Source organism: Podarcis tiliguerta (genome assembly GCF_965153285.1).
Source record: "Podarcis tiliguerta genome assembly, chromosome: 10".
Lineage (NCBI taxonomy): Eukaryota > Metazoa > Chordata > Lepidosauria > Squamata > Lacertidae > Podarcis > Podarcis tiliguerta.
Window position 1 is genome coordinate 65367952 of NC_139543.1, and position 18672 is coordinate 65386623.

At 47.3% G+C, this 18672-nt stretch overlaps 1 protein-coding gene across 3 annotated transcripts in view; it reads left to right on the plus strand.

The window, feature by feature from the left end:
* The window catches only part of SFMBT2 (Scm like with four mbt domains 2), a 77779-nt gene that overhangs the window by 2387 nt on the left and 56720 nt on the right, over positions 1-18672 (plus strand). The window contains exons 2-4 of one of the 3 annotated variants that reach the window (XM_083401916.1): positions 9866-10026; positions 12483-12577; positions 14160-14400. In XM_083401916.1, coding sequence (XP_083258042.1) covers positions 9921-10026; positions 12483-12577; positions 14160-14400 — 442 coding nt within the window. In that variant the 5' untranslated portion in view covers positions 9866-9920. Of the gene's footprint in view, positions 1-9701; positions 10027-12482; positions 12578-14159; positions 14401-18672 lie in introns of those variants that run through there. The other 2 variants (XM_083401917.1, XM_083401915.1) reach the window with 2 other exon arrangements.

Below are 18672 nucleotides of genomic sequence, written 5' to 3' on the forward strand. Positions count from 1 at the left end.
TTCTAAGTAGACGTGGGCTGCGCACGTAGAGCTGGCAGGATCCTACCCAATTGAGATCTTATCTGCGGGAAAGCGCGTTAACGATCGACAGAGACCAAAGTCTGGGTGAGGACACAGGGAGCGAAGCGGGCGGTGATGGTGTGGACTTTGGATCCGAATTTTTTTGGGGGAGATCAGCCAAGATAGCCGTCGAATCACGGACTGGTCGGTCTCTTACTCTTGCGGAAAAACAGCAGGCTGTGCTTTTTATGAAGATGTGCCTCCGGGGTCTGGAGAAAGTCTTTGCTTGCTAAGTCTGATCTCATCGTCAAGATGCAAAAAGCGTCTGGACTCGAGTTGATCTTGGAAGTTGCTTTTTAACCAAGTCTAACCATTGGAGCCAGCACTGTCTACTCTGACTGGCAGAGGCATTGGGATGCCGGAAACTGCGCCCTTAAAGCTATGGAGGCGCTGCCCCACCGACCTCAGTCTACCCCCGCCTCCCTTCATGCTTACAACCAGTGCCCTCCTCCTTTGCCTCAGTTTTGCGCTCAGAGGCAGTGTCGCCTAATGGTTAGAGCACTGGACTGGGACCTGGGAGACTCAGCCATTCAGCTCCTTGGGTGACCTTGGGCCAGTCACCCATCTCCCAGCCAGACCTACCTCACAGGGCTGTTGTGAGGAGGGAGAACCATGTACACCATATTGAGCTCCTAAATAAACAGTTAGATGATGATAGAGCAGAACTCCGCAGTGAAGAAGACAAAATTAGCGCGAGTGGGCTCAGCGTGTCATTGGCTCTGGCGCCCCCTGCTGTTGGGCTCCCTGCCTTCTGCCCTATCAGTTCCAATGGGTACCAACTATTACAAGTCCTTTCCAAATTGGAAAATGGGAAAGTGCCTGGTACTAAGCCAATCCGGACTGAGCATTATCTCTCCATCGGGCTCCGGGCTGTCATATTCCCAGCTTTTACCTGGAAATATCGGGGATGCAGCCTCCTGCGTGGAAAGCAGGTGCCCTCTGGTCCAAATTTTGCTCTCCAAAAAAAACACGCATGCGGTTATGATGGGCAGCCGAGCCACGTTTTCTGGAAGGTCGAGCCTCTTTTGCCAACCCTTTGCGGTGACTACTCAGAAGTAAAAAAAACCCTCTCTGCGCTTGGAAAGGCTTGCTCCCGGGTATGTTTGCAGGATTGCAACCTGCGTTGCCCCCAAGCGGTGTTTGTGTGTGTGCGCGCGCGCGCGCGCATCGCAGCCTTATAGTTGTAGTCTGAGCAGGGTTGCAACGCTACGCGCGTTTCCCTGCTTTTTAATTGCGCCCGATCCTACTACGCATGTTAGCTCGGTATCGAGGATTTGCGGGGCTGACTCCGAAGCAAAGCGCGCAATGCACGATCCTGTGTGAAAGTCCTTAGAAGCAAGCCCATTGCGTTTAGTGGCCTTTACTCCCGAGTTACCTTACGCAAAGAAGGCTTGCATGTTTGTTGAGTAAATGTTTGTTGAGGACGTAAAAAGAATGCAACTACTTAAAACAACAACAACAACCCCGCAATCCGATCCTATGCACTCCCTTACTCGCGGGTAGACCCCATTGAACTGAGACTTGTTTCCGAGGAAGCATGTCCGCGCTGGGAGGAGAGACGAGCGAGGAGGAAAAAGGGAAAGCGCCGCGCGGCTGAAGTTGCGCGGCGCTGCGCGAGCGCCTTCCTCTCTGGATCGGCGCAAGGAGCGCCTCGCAAGAGAGCCCCGCCCTCTCTGCGTGGTAGAAAATAAAGTGGATTTCTAAAATTATAATTCCAAAGGCGCTGGTGGGCGGCAGTCTTCTTTAAAAGCAGGGCGGAATTTCTCGCCGTTTGCTAGAGAACGAGGGTTGGGAACTTTTCCCAAAGTCATGTTTTGAGTCACTTTGCAAAAATAAAATTAAAAAATTGGAGGAGGGGGTGACTCGTGCGCTAGGACATTATATATATATAATCTCGCAGATTGATCACCAGCCAACAGTGAGGCTAAGGGGGAGTCGATTTTCAGTTGTGTTGCTGGAACGTTTTTTGGTTTTTTGTTTTGGAAGAACTTTCTGTGTTTCCTTCTTTTGCAAATTCCCACCAGCATCAAGGCAGGGGAGCCTTTTCTGTGTAAGTGGATCTGCCGCCTGCGGGATTGGATTGCAAAGCCCCGACAGAGGTCACCCTTTGCAGCCATCTGCTGTTGGAGGCTCACCACATCTGCACCAGATGTGCAAGTTTTCCCCTTTTTAAAAAAATCCTCCTCAGTCAGTTGTTTCCCAGGACTTGGAGAGCCGCTACCCTTTCACAGCCTCTTCAGACTTAAAACTGGGCTTAAGGCATCACTCTTGTTTGCAAAAACGTTCGCCTTCTATGTCGTGAAAATGTTGAGATTCTCAACCCTCCACCAACCCCGCTCCGAGTGGTGCAGCAATAAAACTGCTAGCACCTTTGCAAAGCTAAGCAGGGTCTGATGTGGTTTCAAATTGGATGGGGAACTGCGCACGGTCTAGCGGGGAGCAGATCGAGCAAATAATAAAAAATACTTAACTATGTATGGAAGTGAAAGCTGGCCCATAAAGAAGGCTGATTGCCGAAGAATGGATGCTTTTGAATTCTGGTGCTGGAGGAGACTCTTGAGAGTCCCATGGACTGCAAGAAGATCAAACCTCTCCATTCTGAAGGAAATCAGCCCTGAGTGCTCACTGGAAGGACAGATCCTGAAGCTGAGGCTCCAAGACTTTGGCCACCTCATGAGAAGAGAAGACTCCCTGGAAAAGACCCTGATGTTAGGAAAGATTGAGGGCCCAAGGAGAAGGGGACGACAGAGGACGAGATGGTTGGGCAGTGTTCTCGGAGCTACAAACATGAATCTGACCAAACTGTGGGAGGCAGTGGAAGACAGGAGTGTCTGGGGTGCTCTGGTCCATGGGTCAAGAGTCGGACACGACTAAACAACAACAACAACTAAAAAAATAGAAATAATCAGAATATTTGAAATTGAAATGCTGCCTGTGGTCACTTGGGTGCATATTCTAGCAACGCAAGTAGCTCGGTTCTGGAACAGGACAGGTGAGTGTGCTGCCCGCCCCCCCCCCCCCCGCCCAACATAAATCCTGGCTACACCCATGGGACGGCATGTTGAGATTCCTGCATTGCATGGGGTTAGACTAGATGACTCCTGGATGTCCCTTCCAACTCTACAATTCTATGAACTCTCATCCCTAGGGATTTTACATTAATCTCAGGGGTGAGTGATTCAATTGCCTCAAATGCAGACGTACCAGAGGCCTCTGTTGTAAGGAGGAAAGGCTGGAGCAGCAACTCATGCAGAGATGCGTTGGGCAGACTCCTCCGGGAGGGGATTAAATCTGGCTGTGTCTCAGCACCCAGAGTGACAGAGTCACACCTAATACAGTAAAAGGTAGCAGAATCCGCCCACCTCTCAAAGCAGCTGGTTTTTGGGAGGAAGCAAGTTCAGAACGATAACTCATCGCAGAGACACAGTGGGCAGCCTCTTCTCTGGGTGGCTCCTTTGGGCTCACAGCGCCTTTAAACTTATGTAGTTGACTCCTCACAGCATCCTTGTGTGAGGTTGGTGGCTGGAAGGGGAGCCTAGAGGGGAAATTCATCCCAGAAAGGATAATGTTGACAAAAGAGAATCTGCGAAAGTTGGGTGGGGGAGTTAGGCTGGGACCCACCTGTGTGAGCAGGTCCATGCTCTCCTCTTTCCAAGACCAGAAAGCTTCGAGTGTCTCACCCCGAGGCTCTGTGTTCGAATCTCGGCATAGCCAAAGGATGACAGAGGAGAATACTGTTGCAGCAGCAATCTAATTTTCAAAGGCTTTCAAAGCAAACTTGGTCCGGACGTGTGGCTAATTAAATAGCTGCAAGTCATTGCGGAAAAAAAGCTTTTTGGGAAGGCGTGTGGGAATTGTATCTGTGAAAAAGGACTTTCTACCCTGGTTGAAACAAAATAAAAAAAATCCTTCCAGTGGCACCTTAAAGGTAAAGGTACCCCTGCCCGTATGGACCAGTCTTGACAGACTCTAGGGTTGTGCGCCCATCTCACTCAAGAGGCAGGGGGCCAGTGCTGTCCGGAGACACTTCCGGGTCACGTGGCCAGCATGACATTGCTGCTCTGGCGAGCCAGAGCCGCACACGGAAACGCCGTTTACCTTCCCGCTAGTAAGCGGTCCCTATTTATCTACTTGCACCTGGGAGTGCTTTCGAACTGCTAGGTTGGCAGGCGCTGGGACCGAACAACGGGAGCGCACCCCGCCACGGGGATTCGAACCGCTAACCTTTCGATCGGCAAGCCCTAGGCACTGAGGCTTTTACCCACAGCGCCACTTAGACGCCAACTAAGTTTGTTATTGGTATGTGCTTTCGTTTGCGTGGTATCTGAAGAAGTGTGCATGCACACGGAAGCTCATACCAATAACAAACTTAGTTGATCTCCGAGGTTTCGCTGGAAGGATTTTTTTTATTTTGTTTCGACTATGGCAGACCAACACGGCTGGCTACCTACCTACCCTGGTGTTGCTGCTGATTCCAGAGAGGATAGCTCACACGGCTGTAGAATATATTTTTGGTTCTTTGGGCTGAACATAACCTCTGCAAGGATCTCTGGGGATTCTGCTGGGTAAGGATGGAGAGCTCTGTCATGAGACTCTTAATCTCAGAGTTGTGAGTTCGAGTCCTACCCTGGGCATTGCAGGGAGTTGGACCCTTGTTCTCCCTTCCTCTTGCAAAGTTCTATGATTCTATGATTCCTTTCAGCGGCGTCATCGGGGGGGGGGGGTAAAGCGCAGAAGTCTGGGGCTCAGCAGACTGAGCAGAAGCCCCCCGCAACACAGGGCTGGATTAACCACATGTTGAAATAACCCTTATTAATGTCGAAAGTGTTGCCCCCCCCCATAAGCCCGCCCGTAAGTCCAGAGTCTAAAATTTCCAAACCACCCTGCCCCTTCTTTTATTTTTTGTTAAAAACACATGAGTTTTCAGTAAAGATTTCTAGCGCTTCGCCACTTCAAATGCTTGCTGATATCAAATTAAAAACTAGAAAAGGACAGCGCAGGAATGTTAGGGGTGGAAAAGGATGCTGCCAAGTTATTTCAGTCGGTTCTTAAGAAAGTGGAAGGTGGGGAGGAAGAGGGGAAAAGGAACTCATTTTCCCCCTGGCACATGCTGCAATCTATTAATTGGTTTTGTGAATCATAAACATGGTTAACTATCGGCGTCCTTTCAGCTGATTATACATTTTTAGGAAGTCCCCATTTTAAAATAGGCATCTCTGCCTCTTTTTTTTTTAACACCTAGGGAGGAACAGCCCATTCTTTTCTTTATTTTAGTTTTCATATAATAAGCATGAATGTTTCTTTATAATGAACGGTACTGTTGTTTATTTTATTTTCCTGTAATTTTTGATATCAACTTGGAAAGAAATTAATAAAATGTGTTCAAATGACACTACATAACAAGTTCCCTCAGGTACCCGGTTCCCAAGCCATAGAAGGGCTTTTCAAGCTTAGTACTTAGAATTGGGCCTGGAAACAAATTACCGTATTTTTTGCTCTATAAGATTCACTTTTCCCCTCCTAAAAAGTAAGGGGAAATGTGTGTGCCTCTTATGGAGCGAATGCAGGCTGTATAGCTATCCCAGAAGCCAGAACAGCAAGAGGGATTGCTGCTTTCACTGCGCAGCGATCCCTCTTGCTGTTCTGGCTTCTGAGATTCAGAATATTTTTTTTTCTTGTTTTCCTCCTCCAAAAACTAGGTGCGTCTTGTGGTCTGGTGCGTCTTATAGAGCGAAAAATACGGGTATGTATGTGTATTTCTTGAAGGGGAAATTTCATGTGTAGATTTCTCTCTCTCACACCCCCTTAATGACAAACTGCACCAGTGGAAATTTTCTGTGCCATGTGCAACTGTAAGGAGAGGTGAATTCAGTTCTCCTTTGCTTCTTACAATCCTATACACACCCTTTTCAGATTTCTTGAAATCCACCTACCTCTTCTCCATTTCCAGAGAGATGGATATGGAGATTGCTGTGGTTAAGATAGCTTGTCTCCCATTCTAAGGGATGACTTTCCGTAGGTCATTTAAAAAGCATCATTTAAAAAGCAGCCGCGCTCCTTTCTTTGAAACGATTGTTTTCACCTGCATGTAAATGTATGCAAATTGAATCCCTCAATGAATCAAACAAAATTCATACGCTTGATTAAAGACTCCTTAAAACCTGAGTGACGGCCTTCATAATGTGTGCTACAGTCCAAACTTCATTGCTCAGGTAGAATGAGTGCTTTTTAACTGGAGCCAAAATAGCTAGCGGTTAACAGGAGTCAGCTATGGTTTATTGGGGTTTATAGAATCCTAAGCTTTGAAATGGACCAAAAAGACACCTAGCCAACGCAGAAAATCTGCTACATCCTTGGCTGCATATACATTGCTTTAAAAACTCCATTCATTAAACCTGCTCTGGGAGGGTGCAAGTAATTCAGCTCAATGAATTCATGGAAAAATAGGTTTTCTTTGGGATGTATTAGAACAGCAAATGCATTGGACTCATAGAATCTTAGAATTGGAAGGGACCACAAGGGTCATCTAGTCCAACCCTCTGCAATGCAAGAATCTTTCTGCCCAATGCGGGACTCGAACCCACGACCCCGAGAGAAAGAAGCTTGTGCCCCACCAACTGTGTTTCATTTGGCCGGCCTTTTTATCCAAATTAATTTGTATCTCCTGGACTGAAACACATAGCAGAACATGATTTTTATTTATGGATCCTTCATTGCTCTCAAAAAGCTTTTCTTTTCTCTCGGGCCGTTGGCTAATTAAATAATCCATGGCCTTTTAAAATGTGTGGGGTGCATGTGTGTGTGTTAATGTTTTTGTTTTATTACTATGTTCTCCCCCCCCCCCCAAGATAACATATATATATATATATATATATATATATATATATATATATAATAACCAAAATTCCCAATGATTCCCTCACATAAAATATAACATCTAAATAACATCTAAATTACAACAGCTGCATAATTATACACTTAATTATAAAACCCACCACCCTCCACAGCAATTCGACTTCTTTATATTTCTTTCTACCTTTTTCCTTGCATTCTATAATAAATTATTTTTGTTACATTCTGATTTTTTCCTTCTTTCTTTATTGGTTTTGTTATTGCTTACAGTTTTTATTCTAAGCCCATTAGCGTGTCATTTTCAGAAAAATATTTTGACATATAATCTTCGAAATACTTCCACTCCATTCTTAACTTTTGATTTGATTGATATCTTATAACTGAAGTTAATTTTGCCAATTCTATATGCTCTCCTAAATGGAACTCTCAGGACACACCAACAAAGGAAGAGTGGCTTTGTAAATGTTTTATTACTATGTTATGCATTTTTGTGGTTTTATATTGTAAACCACAGGGGACGCGGGTGGCGCTGTGGGTTAAAGCCTCAGTGCCTAGGGCTTGCCGATCGAAAGGTCGGCGGTTCGAATCCCCGTGGCGGGGTGCGCTCCCGTCGCTCGGTCCCAGCGCCTGCCAACCTAGCAGTTCGAAAGCACCCCTGGGTGCAAGTAGATAAATAGGGACCGCTTACTAGCGGGAAGGTAAACGGTGTTTCCGTGTGCGGCTCTGGCTCGCCAGAGCAGCGATGTCACGCTGGCCACGTGACCCGGAAGTGTCTTCGGACAGCGCTAGCCCTCGGCCTCTTTGAGTGAGATGGGCGCACAACCCTAGAGTCTGTCAAGACTGGCCCGTACGGGCAGGGGTACCTTTACCTTTACCTTATTGTAAACCACCTTGTGATTCTTGGTCTAGAAATCACCACCACCACCATCATCTTGCAGTACTATTCTCGGCTCAAAAACTTGCCCAAACTGCATTTACAGATGGCCATTCCACCTCTGCTTAAAAACCTCCACTGAAGGAGAGCCCACCACCTCCGGAGGAGACCGTTCCACTGTCAAACAGCTCTTACTGTCAGAAAGAGCATCTTCCTGATGTTTGGTCGCAATCTCCTTTCTTGTAACTTGAAGCCGTGGGTTCGAGTCCCGTGATAATGCAGAGTCGTATGCCGTTTTCAGCGCGTTTCGTAACTTGACGTTTATATTAGTGCAGTTTCAAAATAATATACAGTGGTACCTCGGGTTACATACGCTTCAGGTTACAGACTCCGCTAACCCAGAAATAGTGCTTCAGGTTAAGAACTTTGCTTCAGGATAAGAGCAGAAAATGTGCTCCGGCGGCGTGGCAGCAGCAGGAGGCCCCATTAGCTAAAGTGGTGCTTCAGGTTAAGAACAGTTTCAGGTTAAGAACGGACCTCTGGAATGAATTAAGTATTTAACCCGAGGTACCACTGTACCTCATGTCATACCTCATGTTACGTTTGCTTCAGGTTGAGCGTTTTCAGGTTGCTTCCCGCGGCGACTCGGAAGTACCGGAACGGGTTATGTCCGGGTTTCGCCGCATGCGCAGACGCACAAAATGACGTCACGCGCATGCGCAGAAACGGCAAATCGCGACACGTGCAGACGCGGGTTGCTTTCTGCTCATGTTGCGAACGGGCCTCCAGAACGGATCCCGTTCGCAAGCAGAGGTACCACTGTGTAACCTTTGACAACAACAGTCATAGAAACCTCGCGTCAGAGGAGGTTCCAAACTTCAGAGGAGGTCTGGGGCTTGCACTTATAGCTGGAAGCAGGAGGGACTCCCAAGCTGGTGAGCCTGGCGATTGGGACCCCTGCATGGGATGATGGCTGTCTGGGAGTGTTGGGAGAGGGCAGGAGACAAGTTTGTCATGCACCCATGACCATTACACCACAGCTGCAACGTCAAGGGATGACTCCTGTGAACGATAGACTTGTGCAAGCAGCCTCTGGAAATTCTGTGTCTCCACGTTTATTTGTCGACAGAGAAATCAAGAGGGGCTGCCCCACTGAATTTCTTCAGGGGAGGAGAAATTCTCTCATCAGTTTTTTGTGGGCAGGGATTGCCGTTAGTGGCGGAAATTTGCACAGCTTATTTCTCTTTCTGCCCCCCACACTAAGCATTTTTTTGTGGAGGGAGATGTTGTTTCAATTTTAGAGAAATGGGACAAAGTTAGGAACAAAACTCACCTGTCAGGTGGCGGTAGGGGACCTGGCAACCCCAAATGTTTGGCCAAGGCCGGCCAAAATTTGTGGGCCCTGGATCACGTGGCTAGGACTGGACTCTTAGAATCATAGAATCATAGAGTTGGAAGAGACCACAAGGGCCACCGAGTCCAACCCCCTGCCAAGCAGGAAACACCATCAGAGCACTCCTGACATATGGTTGTCAAGCCTCTGCTTAAAGAAGGAGACTCCACCACACTCCTTGGCAGCAAATTCCACTGTCAAACAGCTCTTACTGTCAGGAAGTTCTTCCTAATGTTTAGGTGGAATCTTCTTTCTTGTAGTTTGGATCCATTGCTCCGTGTCTGCTTCTCTGGAGCAGCAGAAAACAACCTCTCTCCCTCCTCTTGATTGGACGAGATTGGACTAGATCCCTTCCCACTCTGCAATTCTATGATTCTCAGAATCTGCAAAGTCAGAACGTGTTTCTAAGTGGGAAAGGTCTGTCCCTCCATCCTCACCATCTTCTGCCACAAATTACCCGGAAGCTTTCAGGGTATCTCGTCACTCAAGCCAATGTTAGTGGTACTCTTGAGTAGATTCATTGAGGTTAATGGGCATGGTGACTTAAGTTAGGACCATTCATTTTGGTGGGTGTGCTCCAAGTATATTTGGAGATCATCTTTTGCTCCGAGGGCCAGGTGGTGTGAAACAGAACAGGGGGAGGGAAATGTAGATTGATTACTGAAAGGTCTTCTTTCTCGCCACAGGAAGGCTGTGCTTCGTGATGATGAATTAGGACTCAGAAAATCCTTTCTCTGAGCAATGGAGACAAGAGGGTCTGTGATCTTCAGCATGAATGAGACTCGGTGCCTCTCCTTGGACGAAAATACAAACCTAGCCAACGGGGATGCTGAACGGTTTGATTCAGGTGGGCTTTTTATTTTTGGCTAAGTTTTATGAAGGGACGCAGGTGGCACTGTGGGTTAAACCACAGAGCCTAGGACTTGCCGATCAGAAGGTCGGCGGTTCGAATCCCCGCGACGGGGTGAGCTCCCTTTGCTCGGTCCCTGCTCCTGCCAACCTAGCAGTTCGAAAGCACGTCAAGTGCAAGTAGATAAATAGGTACCACTCTGGCGGGAAGGTAAACGGCGTTTCCATGCCCTGCTCTGGTTCCCCAGAAGCGGCTTAGTCATGCTGGTCACATGACCCGGAAGCTGTATACCGGCTCCCTCGGCCAATAAAGTGAGATGAGCGCCGCAACCCCAGAGTCGGTCACGACTGGACCTAATGGTCAGGGGTCCCTTTACCTTTACCTTTAAGCTTTACGAGCCGGTGTACTGTAGCAGTTAAGATAATAATAATAATAATAATAATAATAATAATAATAATAATAATTTTTTATTTTTATTTATACCCCGCCCTCCCCAGCCAAGACTGGGCCCAGGGTGGCTAACACCAGATATAAAAACCATTGATTAAAATACAACTTAAAAACAAGATTAAAGTACAACATTAAAACGCAACCTCATTTCAGTAGAAGCTCAAATCAAAAACTTTTTCGGGATGAAAATGTCAAATCTTCACCAAGGCCAACTATCCAGACTGGTCGTATGTGGGCCAAAAAATAGCCAGCCAACAAGTGCTGGAAGGAACTGTGCGAGGCTAGATTCAAGTCCCTACTCAGCTGCGAAGGTCGCCAGGCAACATTGAGCCAATCCCGAACTCTTGGCCTAGCCTACCTCACAGGGATGTTGTGATTAGTGGCAGACTAGGGGAGAACAGTAACACTCTGCCCTGACCAATCGGAAGAGAGCTGGGATATAAATAAATACAGCTAATACACAGGGATGGAGAAATCTGTGCATTTTGGTTGCTCTCCATTTCCCAATTTTAAATTCGCTTCCCTGCATCAGTTTGCAATTATTATTATTATTATTATTATTATTATTAAAAGTTCTCACAAAATGTTAAGGAAAGTGGGGTATGTGAAGTTGCTCATTAATGCTCGGCTCCTGGGCAGCAGGCCCACATGGTCACTGCTTTCCCCAACCACCCGGTGAGACATAGCGCGTTTTGAAAGTACTTCTCGCAGCGCATTGTTAAACTATGGAACTCCCTCCCACTGGCCGCAGGGATGGTCACCAGCATAAAGGTAAAGGGACCCCTGACCATTAGGTCCAGTCATGGCCAACTCTGGGGTTGCGGCGCTCATCTCGCTTTATTGGCCGAGGGAGCTGGCATTCAGCTTCCGGGTCATGTGGCCAGCAGGACTAAGCCGCTTCTGGCAAACCAGAGCAACGCACGGAAACGCCGTTTACCTTCCCGCCGGAGCGGTACCCATTTATTTACTTGCACTTTGATGTGCTTTCGAACTGCTAGGTTGGGAGGAGCAGGGACCGAGCAACAGGAGCTCACCCCGTCGCGGGGATTCGAACCGCCGACCTTCTGATCGGCAAGTCCTAGGCTCTGTGGTTTAACCTACAGCGCCACCCGCGTCCTTGGTCACCAGCATAGATGGCTTTAAAAGAGGGTTAGACAAATTCATGGAGAAGAGGACCATTTCAGGCTGCCAGTGTGCTCTCCCTCCACACTTCTGAATACCAGTCACTGGAAGCCGTAGGGGGGGGGGTGTCTTGTGTTCGAATCCTGCTTGCGGGTTTCCCACAGGCATCTGGTTGGCCACTGTAAGAACAGGGTGCTGGACCAGATGGGCTTCTTATGCTTTTATGTTGATTTAAATTCTAGATTTATTTTATTTTATTTTTAAAATTCAATCTATACATGTACAGTCATACCTTGGGTTGAAGTAGCTTCAAATTAAGTATTTTTGGGTTGCGCTCTGTGGCAACCCGGAAGTAACGGAGCGCATTACTTCCGGGTTTCGCCGCTCGCTCATGCGCAGACGCTCAAAATGATGTCACGCGCATGCGCAGCAGTGGCGAAATGTGACCCGCGCACATGTTATGTTTACGTCAGGATGCGAATGGGGCTCCGGAATGGATCCTGTTCGTATCCAGAGGTACCACTGTACATTAGCACACACAAAATTTATGCAGAACTTTCGTGCCTTTCTCCTTTCTTTCCTGTGGCGATATATTCCCTCTTTTTTTGATGATGTAGAAAAGGCTGCCCTAACAGAAGCCCACCTTTTCGTGGGGTAGACAACAGAGTTGACTAAGTACCGGAGCTGATAAACAGCTAAAGTTGTGCCACTAAACGTATTAGAGAAGCAAGGAATGTGATTGAAAGGCAACTAAGCAAAGCTATTCAAATCTGCTTCTAATGAGCCTATTTGCTTATTCTTCATTTTCTCACATAGCCTGTGCAACACGAGACCTCCTTGCTGGCTTGAACACATAACATGTTTTGTTTTATATTAAGCAGATGAAAGTTCAAATTCTGAAGACGTTGATTTCAACTGGGATGAGTACTTGGAAGAGACAGGATCTTGCGCTGCCCCTCACACTTCGTTTAAGCACGTAGGTATTTTTTGCCTGGAGTTTCTGGTCCTCATTACCAATGATGAAACCTTGCAAACAGTGTTAGAAACTCAGATATCTCAGCCGGGTGGCAAATGGCTCCTTAAACCAGTTGCCAAAACAGAATGTCTAGTTGCCATTTTGAGGGCGAGACAGCTTTAAAGCCTTACTTTTCAAATGACTGGGATTGATTCTCAGTTAAACATCTGGCAAGTTCAGATGACAACATAGAGCTTGGTTGAGAACTTTGAGAACCTAAAGAAGAAAAGTCACTTGATCCAGAACAGTCCACATATCTATCGACCTATTTCACCCTCTTTTTCTTAATGGTGACTGCTCCTGCTCCAGAAATTCTGATTGTGCAGATAAAATATAATAGATAGATTTCTACAGGATGGGATATGAGTGTGTGGAAACAGTCCAGATCCAATGATCCCCGGATGGTGGAGATGTCAGGCACAATCCTGGTACTCAGGCATCTTCACTTGGTCACGAGTGGTCGAAAACCAGGTGCAAAATGTGCCTGGCGCTTGGCTAATTTTGAACACTGCTTGAAAACATGGTGCCTAGTTAGACACTGGAATCCGCTCCCATGAGATGTAGCGATGCCCACCAGTGCGAATGGCTTTTCAATGTGCACCTCCACAGGCACATACCTCCACATGTGGTGGGAGTGCTCCAAAATCCATTCAGGACAACAGCCACACGAGAAATATGTAAAATAACTAAGCAAGTATTAGACACCACCCCTGAATTGGCCCTGCTAAACATCTTTCAAGACAATAATGCCCATTTACACCACAAAGAACTCATAACCCACCTACTTTCAGCAGCCAGAAACACCATAACTAGATCCTGGAGAGACCTATCAGGCGTAAGCATGGACCAGTGGTACCAAATAGTATGGGAAACAGCCTTACTAGAAAAAATAACCAATAAACTGAAACTGACACGGGGACAAACAGAAGAAGATGCCTTCACCCTGGTATGGCTCCCCTTCATCACATACACAGCCCAACAAGACAATGACAGTAATCCACCAACAGCATACAAATCAATATGGCTAACCTGATCCAAAACACCCACCCACCCCACTCACACACGAAAACAAAGATCAGCACAGCCAACCACAAACAAACAACCACACCCTAGGCCAACCCCAACCTCTCACCACCAAAGGAACACAAGTGAACAGCACGAGCAACGCTGACACCAAACCCTACATACATTAAGCAAAATAGAAACATCACCACCCGACCCCACCCCCATCCATCTTCCCTCCCTCCCCCCCTTGCCCCCCTAATGTCTCAACAAATGAAACGAAAAAATACTGAGAGACATTACACTTACTTCTGTAAAACAAGAAAATCTTCAATGTGTTAGACAAATTCACGGAGGATAAGGATATGTTCTAAGCACCGCTGCCAAAGGCAGCATTTTTGTGAATACTGGTTGCTCAGAATGCACCTAAGGAGCCTCGCCGTGGCATTTTGCTCCCGCTGGAGTTCTAGAGGAATTGTATCTTGCTTCCTTCTTGTTCCCTAAGCCAAAGCAACCCTGTTTCTTTCTCCTTTTTGGGAAGGTGGAAGTCAGCCTGCAGAGCAGTTTCCAACCCGGCATGAAGCTAGAGGTGGCCAACAAACACAACCCAGAGACTTACTGGGTGGCAACCATCATCACCACATGCGGGCAGCTCTTGCTGCTGCGTTACTGCGGCTACGAAGACGACCGCAGAGCTGATTTCTGGTGCGACGTGATGACAGCCGATCTCCACCCTGTGGGCTGGTGCACCCAGAACAACAAAGTTCTGATGCCTCCCAATGGTAAGTCTGGCATCTTGATACGGCGAAGTTGGCCAAGATCTTCTGCTTAGTATTCTAGGGATGCGTTGTGCCTCTGCTCTGCCTGCAAATTTTGATCATCGGCAAGCTACGTCGGGCTGAAACGAACTGCCACTGCAAAAATAACTTCAGTGTAGAAGGGCCATAGCTCAGAATTGCTGTAGGGGTGGAGGAGAAATGTGATTCATTCATTCATTTATTCAATTTATATACCACCCTATACCCAGAGGGACGTGGGTGGCGCTGTGGGTTAAACCACAGAGCCTAGGACTTGCCGATCAGAAGGTCAGTGGTTCGAATCCCTGTGACGGGGTGAGCTCCCGCTGCTCAGTCCCTGCTCCTGCCAACCTAGCAGTTCGAAAGCACGTCAAAGTGCAAGTAGATAAATAGGTACCGCTCTGGTGGGAAGGTAAACGGCGTTTCCGTACGCTGCTCTGGTTTGCCAGAAGCGGCTTAGTCATGCTGGCCACATGACCCAGAAGCTGTACGCCGGCTACATCGGCTAATAGAGCAAGATGAGAACCGCAACGCCAGAGTCGTCCGTGACTGGACCTAACGGTCAGGGGTCCCTTTACCTTTTATACCCAGAGGTCTCAGGGCGATTCATGAAAAAGATCACAATATATAAAATTAAAATAAAAGCAATAATCCAATAACGTCCCCCTCCTCAAAAGAGCCACATTTTAAAGGGTATAGGGTGTTGATCAGGTCAACCAAAGGCCTGGTTAAAAAGGGACGTTTTTGCCTGGCGCCTAAAGGTGTATGACGAAGGTGCCAGGCGAACTTCCCTGGGGAGAGCATTCCACAGACGGGGAGCCACTGCAGAGAAGGCCCCGTTCTTGTGTTGTCACCCTCCGGACCTTTCAAGGAGGAGGCACACAAAGAAGGGCCTCAGATGATGATCTCAGCATCTGGGTACGTTCATATGGAAAGAGGCGGTCCTTGAGGTATTGCGGTCCTGAACCGTTTAAGGCTTTATAGGTCAAAACCAGCACTTTGAATTGGACCGGAAACTAAACGGTAGCCAGTACAGTCGGTGCCCTATCAATTTTGCACTTTCAGAAACCATATGTCAACCAAAACGCAGTTGTCCTTCAAAATTAAGCTTAGCCGAATTCTGTGATCTGTTTCTCCAGCCAAATACTGTTTACCCCTTCCAAAATAAAAAAAATTGCAATGTTTTAAAAACTGTTTTATTATGGTTGTGTTTGCCTCCTTGCACTTCTTTGGGAGGAAAGACGGGGTGGAAATTGAATGAATGAATAAAGATAAATAGCTGTGTAGGTAGCAATCTTTTGCCAGCACCCGTGCATGTGCTTTCAGGTCAACATCTGTCCTCCTTTCCTGAACCTTATCTAATGCGAGCACATACGGACATACTGAAAAAAAGAAAACGAATTTGAAAATTGAGCTAGCTGTGAATCCAGGAAATTCACATGGAGACAGTATGTGTGTGCGTGTGCATTAGCCGCCGCCCCCTTCCCCAACTCTGCTTTTACAGTGTGGTTTGTAATTCATTTTTGGCAAGGAGGGGAGAAGGGATTCGCAGAGGCAAGTGAATCATGATCCGCTTGGGTCAAAAGGGAAGAGTTTTTATTGAGTGCTGTAATGACTGGTTTGCAGCTGGAGGCTTCACGGAGATGCTGAATTGTGCCTAGTTTATGTTGATGTGATGCGGTGCCAGACACCAAATGGCTCATTTGCTAAATAACCTCGGAGTACTGTCTATCATGGGACGCGGGTGGCGCTGTGGTCTAAACCACAGAGCCTAGGGCTTGCCAATCAGAAGGTCGGCGGTTCGAATCCCCGCGATGGGGTGAGCTCCCGTTGCTCAGCCCCTGCTCCTGCCAACCTAGCAGTTCGAAAGCACATGAAAAATGCAAGTAGATCAATAGGTACCACTCCGGCGGGAAGGTAAACGACGTTTCTGTGCGCTGCTCTGGTTCTCCAGAAGAGGCTTAGTCATGCTGGCCACATGACCCAGAAGCTGTACGCCGGCTCCCTTGGCCAATAAAGCGAGATGAGCGCCGCAACCCCAGAGTCAGCCATTACTGGACCTATCATAGCCTCCTGCAGCCTAGATCTTTTGCACTCCCATCAGGTGTTTCGGCTGGGGTTGATGGGAGTTGGAGTCCAAAACCCAGGTGCTGCAGAGGAGGCGGAAAGTGTCAGCATCGCCCTTGAGCCAATGCCACCAACTGGACTCATCCACTTCAGCCCCGACTGGGCTAGGCGAGCTGGGTAGCACTTCCAGAGACCACCTTCCTCACAGGAACAGGTCTAAGTGCTGTGGACTCACAACTCAGAGCTGTGAGCACCAAACTCACTTCCAGAAGACAGCCGTGCACAGCAGAGTATAGCAGAGCATAAATCACTCGGACGACAGCGCTGAAGAATATCTTCTTTTATTCACTAACAGCTACTGTACTATACAAACTATATACAAATGGAGATGCTAGAGTGCACTGAGCGTTACAGCTGCTTTCTGCAGCGACCTTATCTACACAGAGATAACACTCAGTCTTTTTCTCTCCCTGACTGACTCACTCACTGACTCTCTCACTGACCGACTCACTCACTCTTTTATGTGGTGCTGGAGCAGAATATGTAGATATCAGAACACGCCTCCTCCTCTCTGCAGAATCAGCAGACTGCTCAGGAGATTCTTGGATATGGGAGGGGTGAAATCTCCTCAGAAAGGTCCAGGTTCAATTCCTGGCATTTTCAGATAGGGCCCGGAATGTGCCCTCCTACCGTTCCCCCCCCCCCCCCGGAGAATCTCTGGCAGCCACTGTGGACCACTCTACAGTGGTACCTTGGGTTACATATGCTTCAGGTTTCATACGCTTCAGGTTACAGACTCCGCTAACCCAGAAATAGTGCTTCAGGTTAAGAACTTTGCTTCAGGATGAGAACAGAAATCGTGCTCCAGCGGCGCGGCAGCAGCAGGAGGCCCCATTAGCTAAAGTGGTGTTTCAGGTTAAGAACAGTTTCAGGTTAAGAACGGACCTCCAGAATGAATTAAGTACTTAACCCGAGGTACCACTGTATCCTGTCTTGCTCAGGCCCCACCTGGAATACTCTGTCCAGTTCTGAGCGTCACAATTTAAGAAGGCTGTTAACCTGCAAAATAAGCAGGTTTTTCCTCTGTACAGTGGTACAGTACATTTGCTTGCCATAGCTTGCGAGCTTCTTGGTAAACAACCAGAGGAACATAGGAAACTTCCTTCTACCAGTTAAGACCATTGGTCTATCTACCTCAGTACTGGCAGTGGCGCTCCAAGGTTTCAGGCGGGAAGTTTTTCCCAGTCCTGCCTGGAGATGGCGGGGGTTATATTGGGGACGTTCTGCATGCAAGGCAGACGCTCCGTCGCTCAGCTCTGGCCCCCAGCCCTGCTTCATCGAAAGAAATTTGACTGCCCTGTGCAACAACTTCCAAATAATTTGCGAGCGAAGCAGGCAAGAAGTGGTGTGAAATGCCCGGACTTCATCCAAACAGCAGGCGCCAAATGAACAGCGTGTAATGACTTCTAAGTAATATTGTGGCTGCAGCCAAATACTGAGTGGAAATTTATGGAAGATTTAATGAATGAATATTTTGCGCCCTTTCACTTCTTCTCGGGTAGTAAATGATTTAGCAGTGTACAAAGGAGCCACCTTCAGGGTTTGTTTAGGCTTTTAAATTGAACTAATTTAATCAACTTCTTCAGTCAGGCTTGATATTGGATTCTTTCTGCATGCTGTACTGTATTTAAAACTTGTTGGGGACTCTCCGCCCCCTTCTCCTCTTTCAGATTAAATAATAATAATATGGATTTATTTTCATTTATTTTTTTGGTTAGAAAGCTTGGAAGAATTTGTTTCTCTAATTGTTTTTCCATAAGCTAAGTTACTGATTTTGGAGATCAGTTGCTGTTTTTTTAAAAAAATGGGGGGGGGGGAGAGCTGAATCTGCTGAGGATGTTGATTAGATCATGTTGACTAAAAGACAACAACAGCTTTTTTACATTGGGGGGGGGGAGCAGCATATAAATCAAAATAATGATGACGGGGAAATAAAAAGATCTTGGTGCCCAAGAGATATTGGGGTTTGTGCTGAGCTAGCTTCCTGGAGGGAATATTCCAAAAAGCGGTGTCACCACGGAAAAGTCCCTGCCCCGTCATTGAAGAGCTGAGATGGGGAATCTGCACTCTCTGGGTGGGAGCCTAGTGGTGACTGGTGCCCTTTTAAGGTAGGGTAGAAAGCTGGGAGAG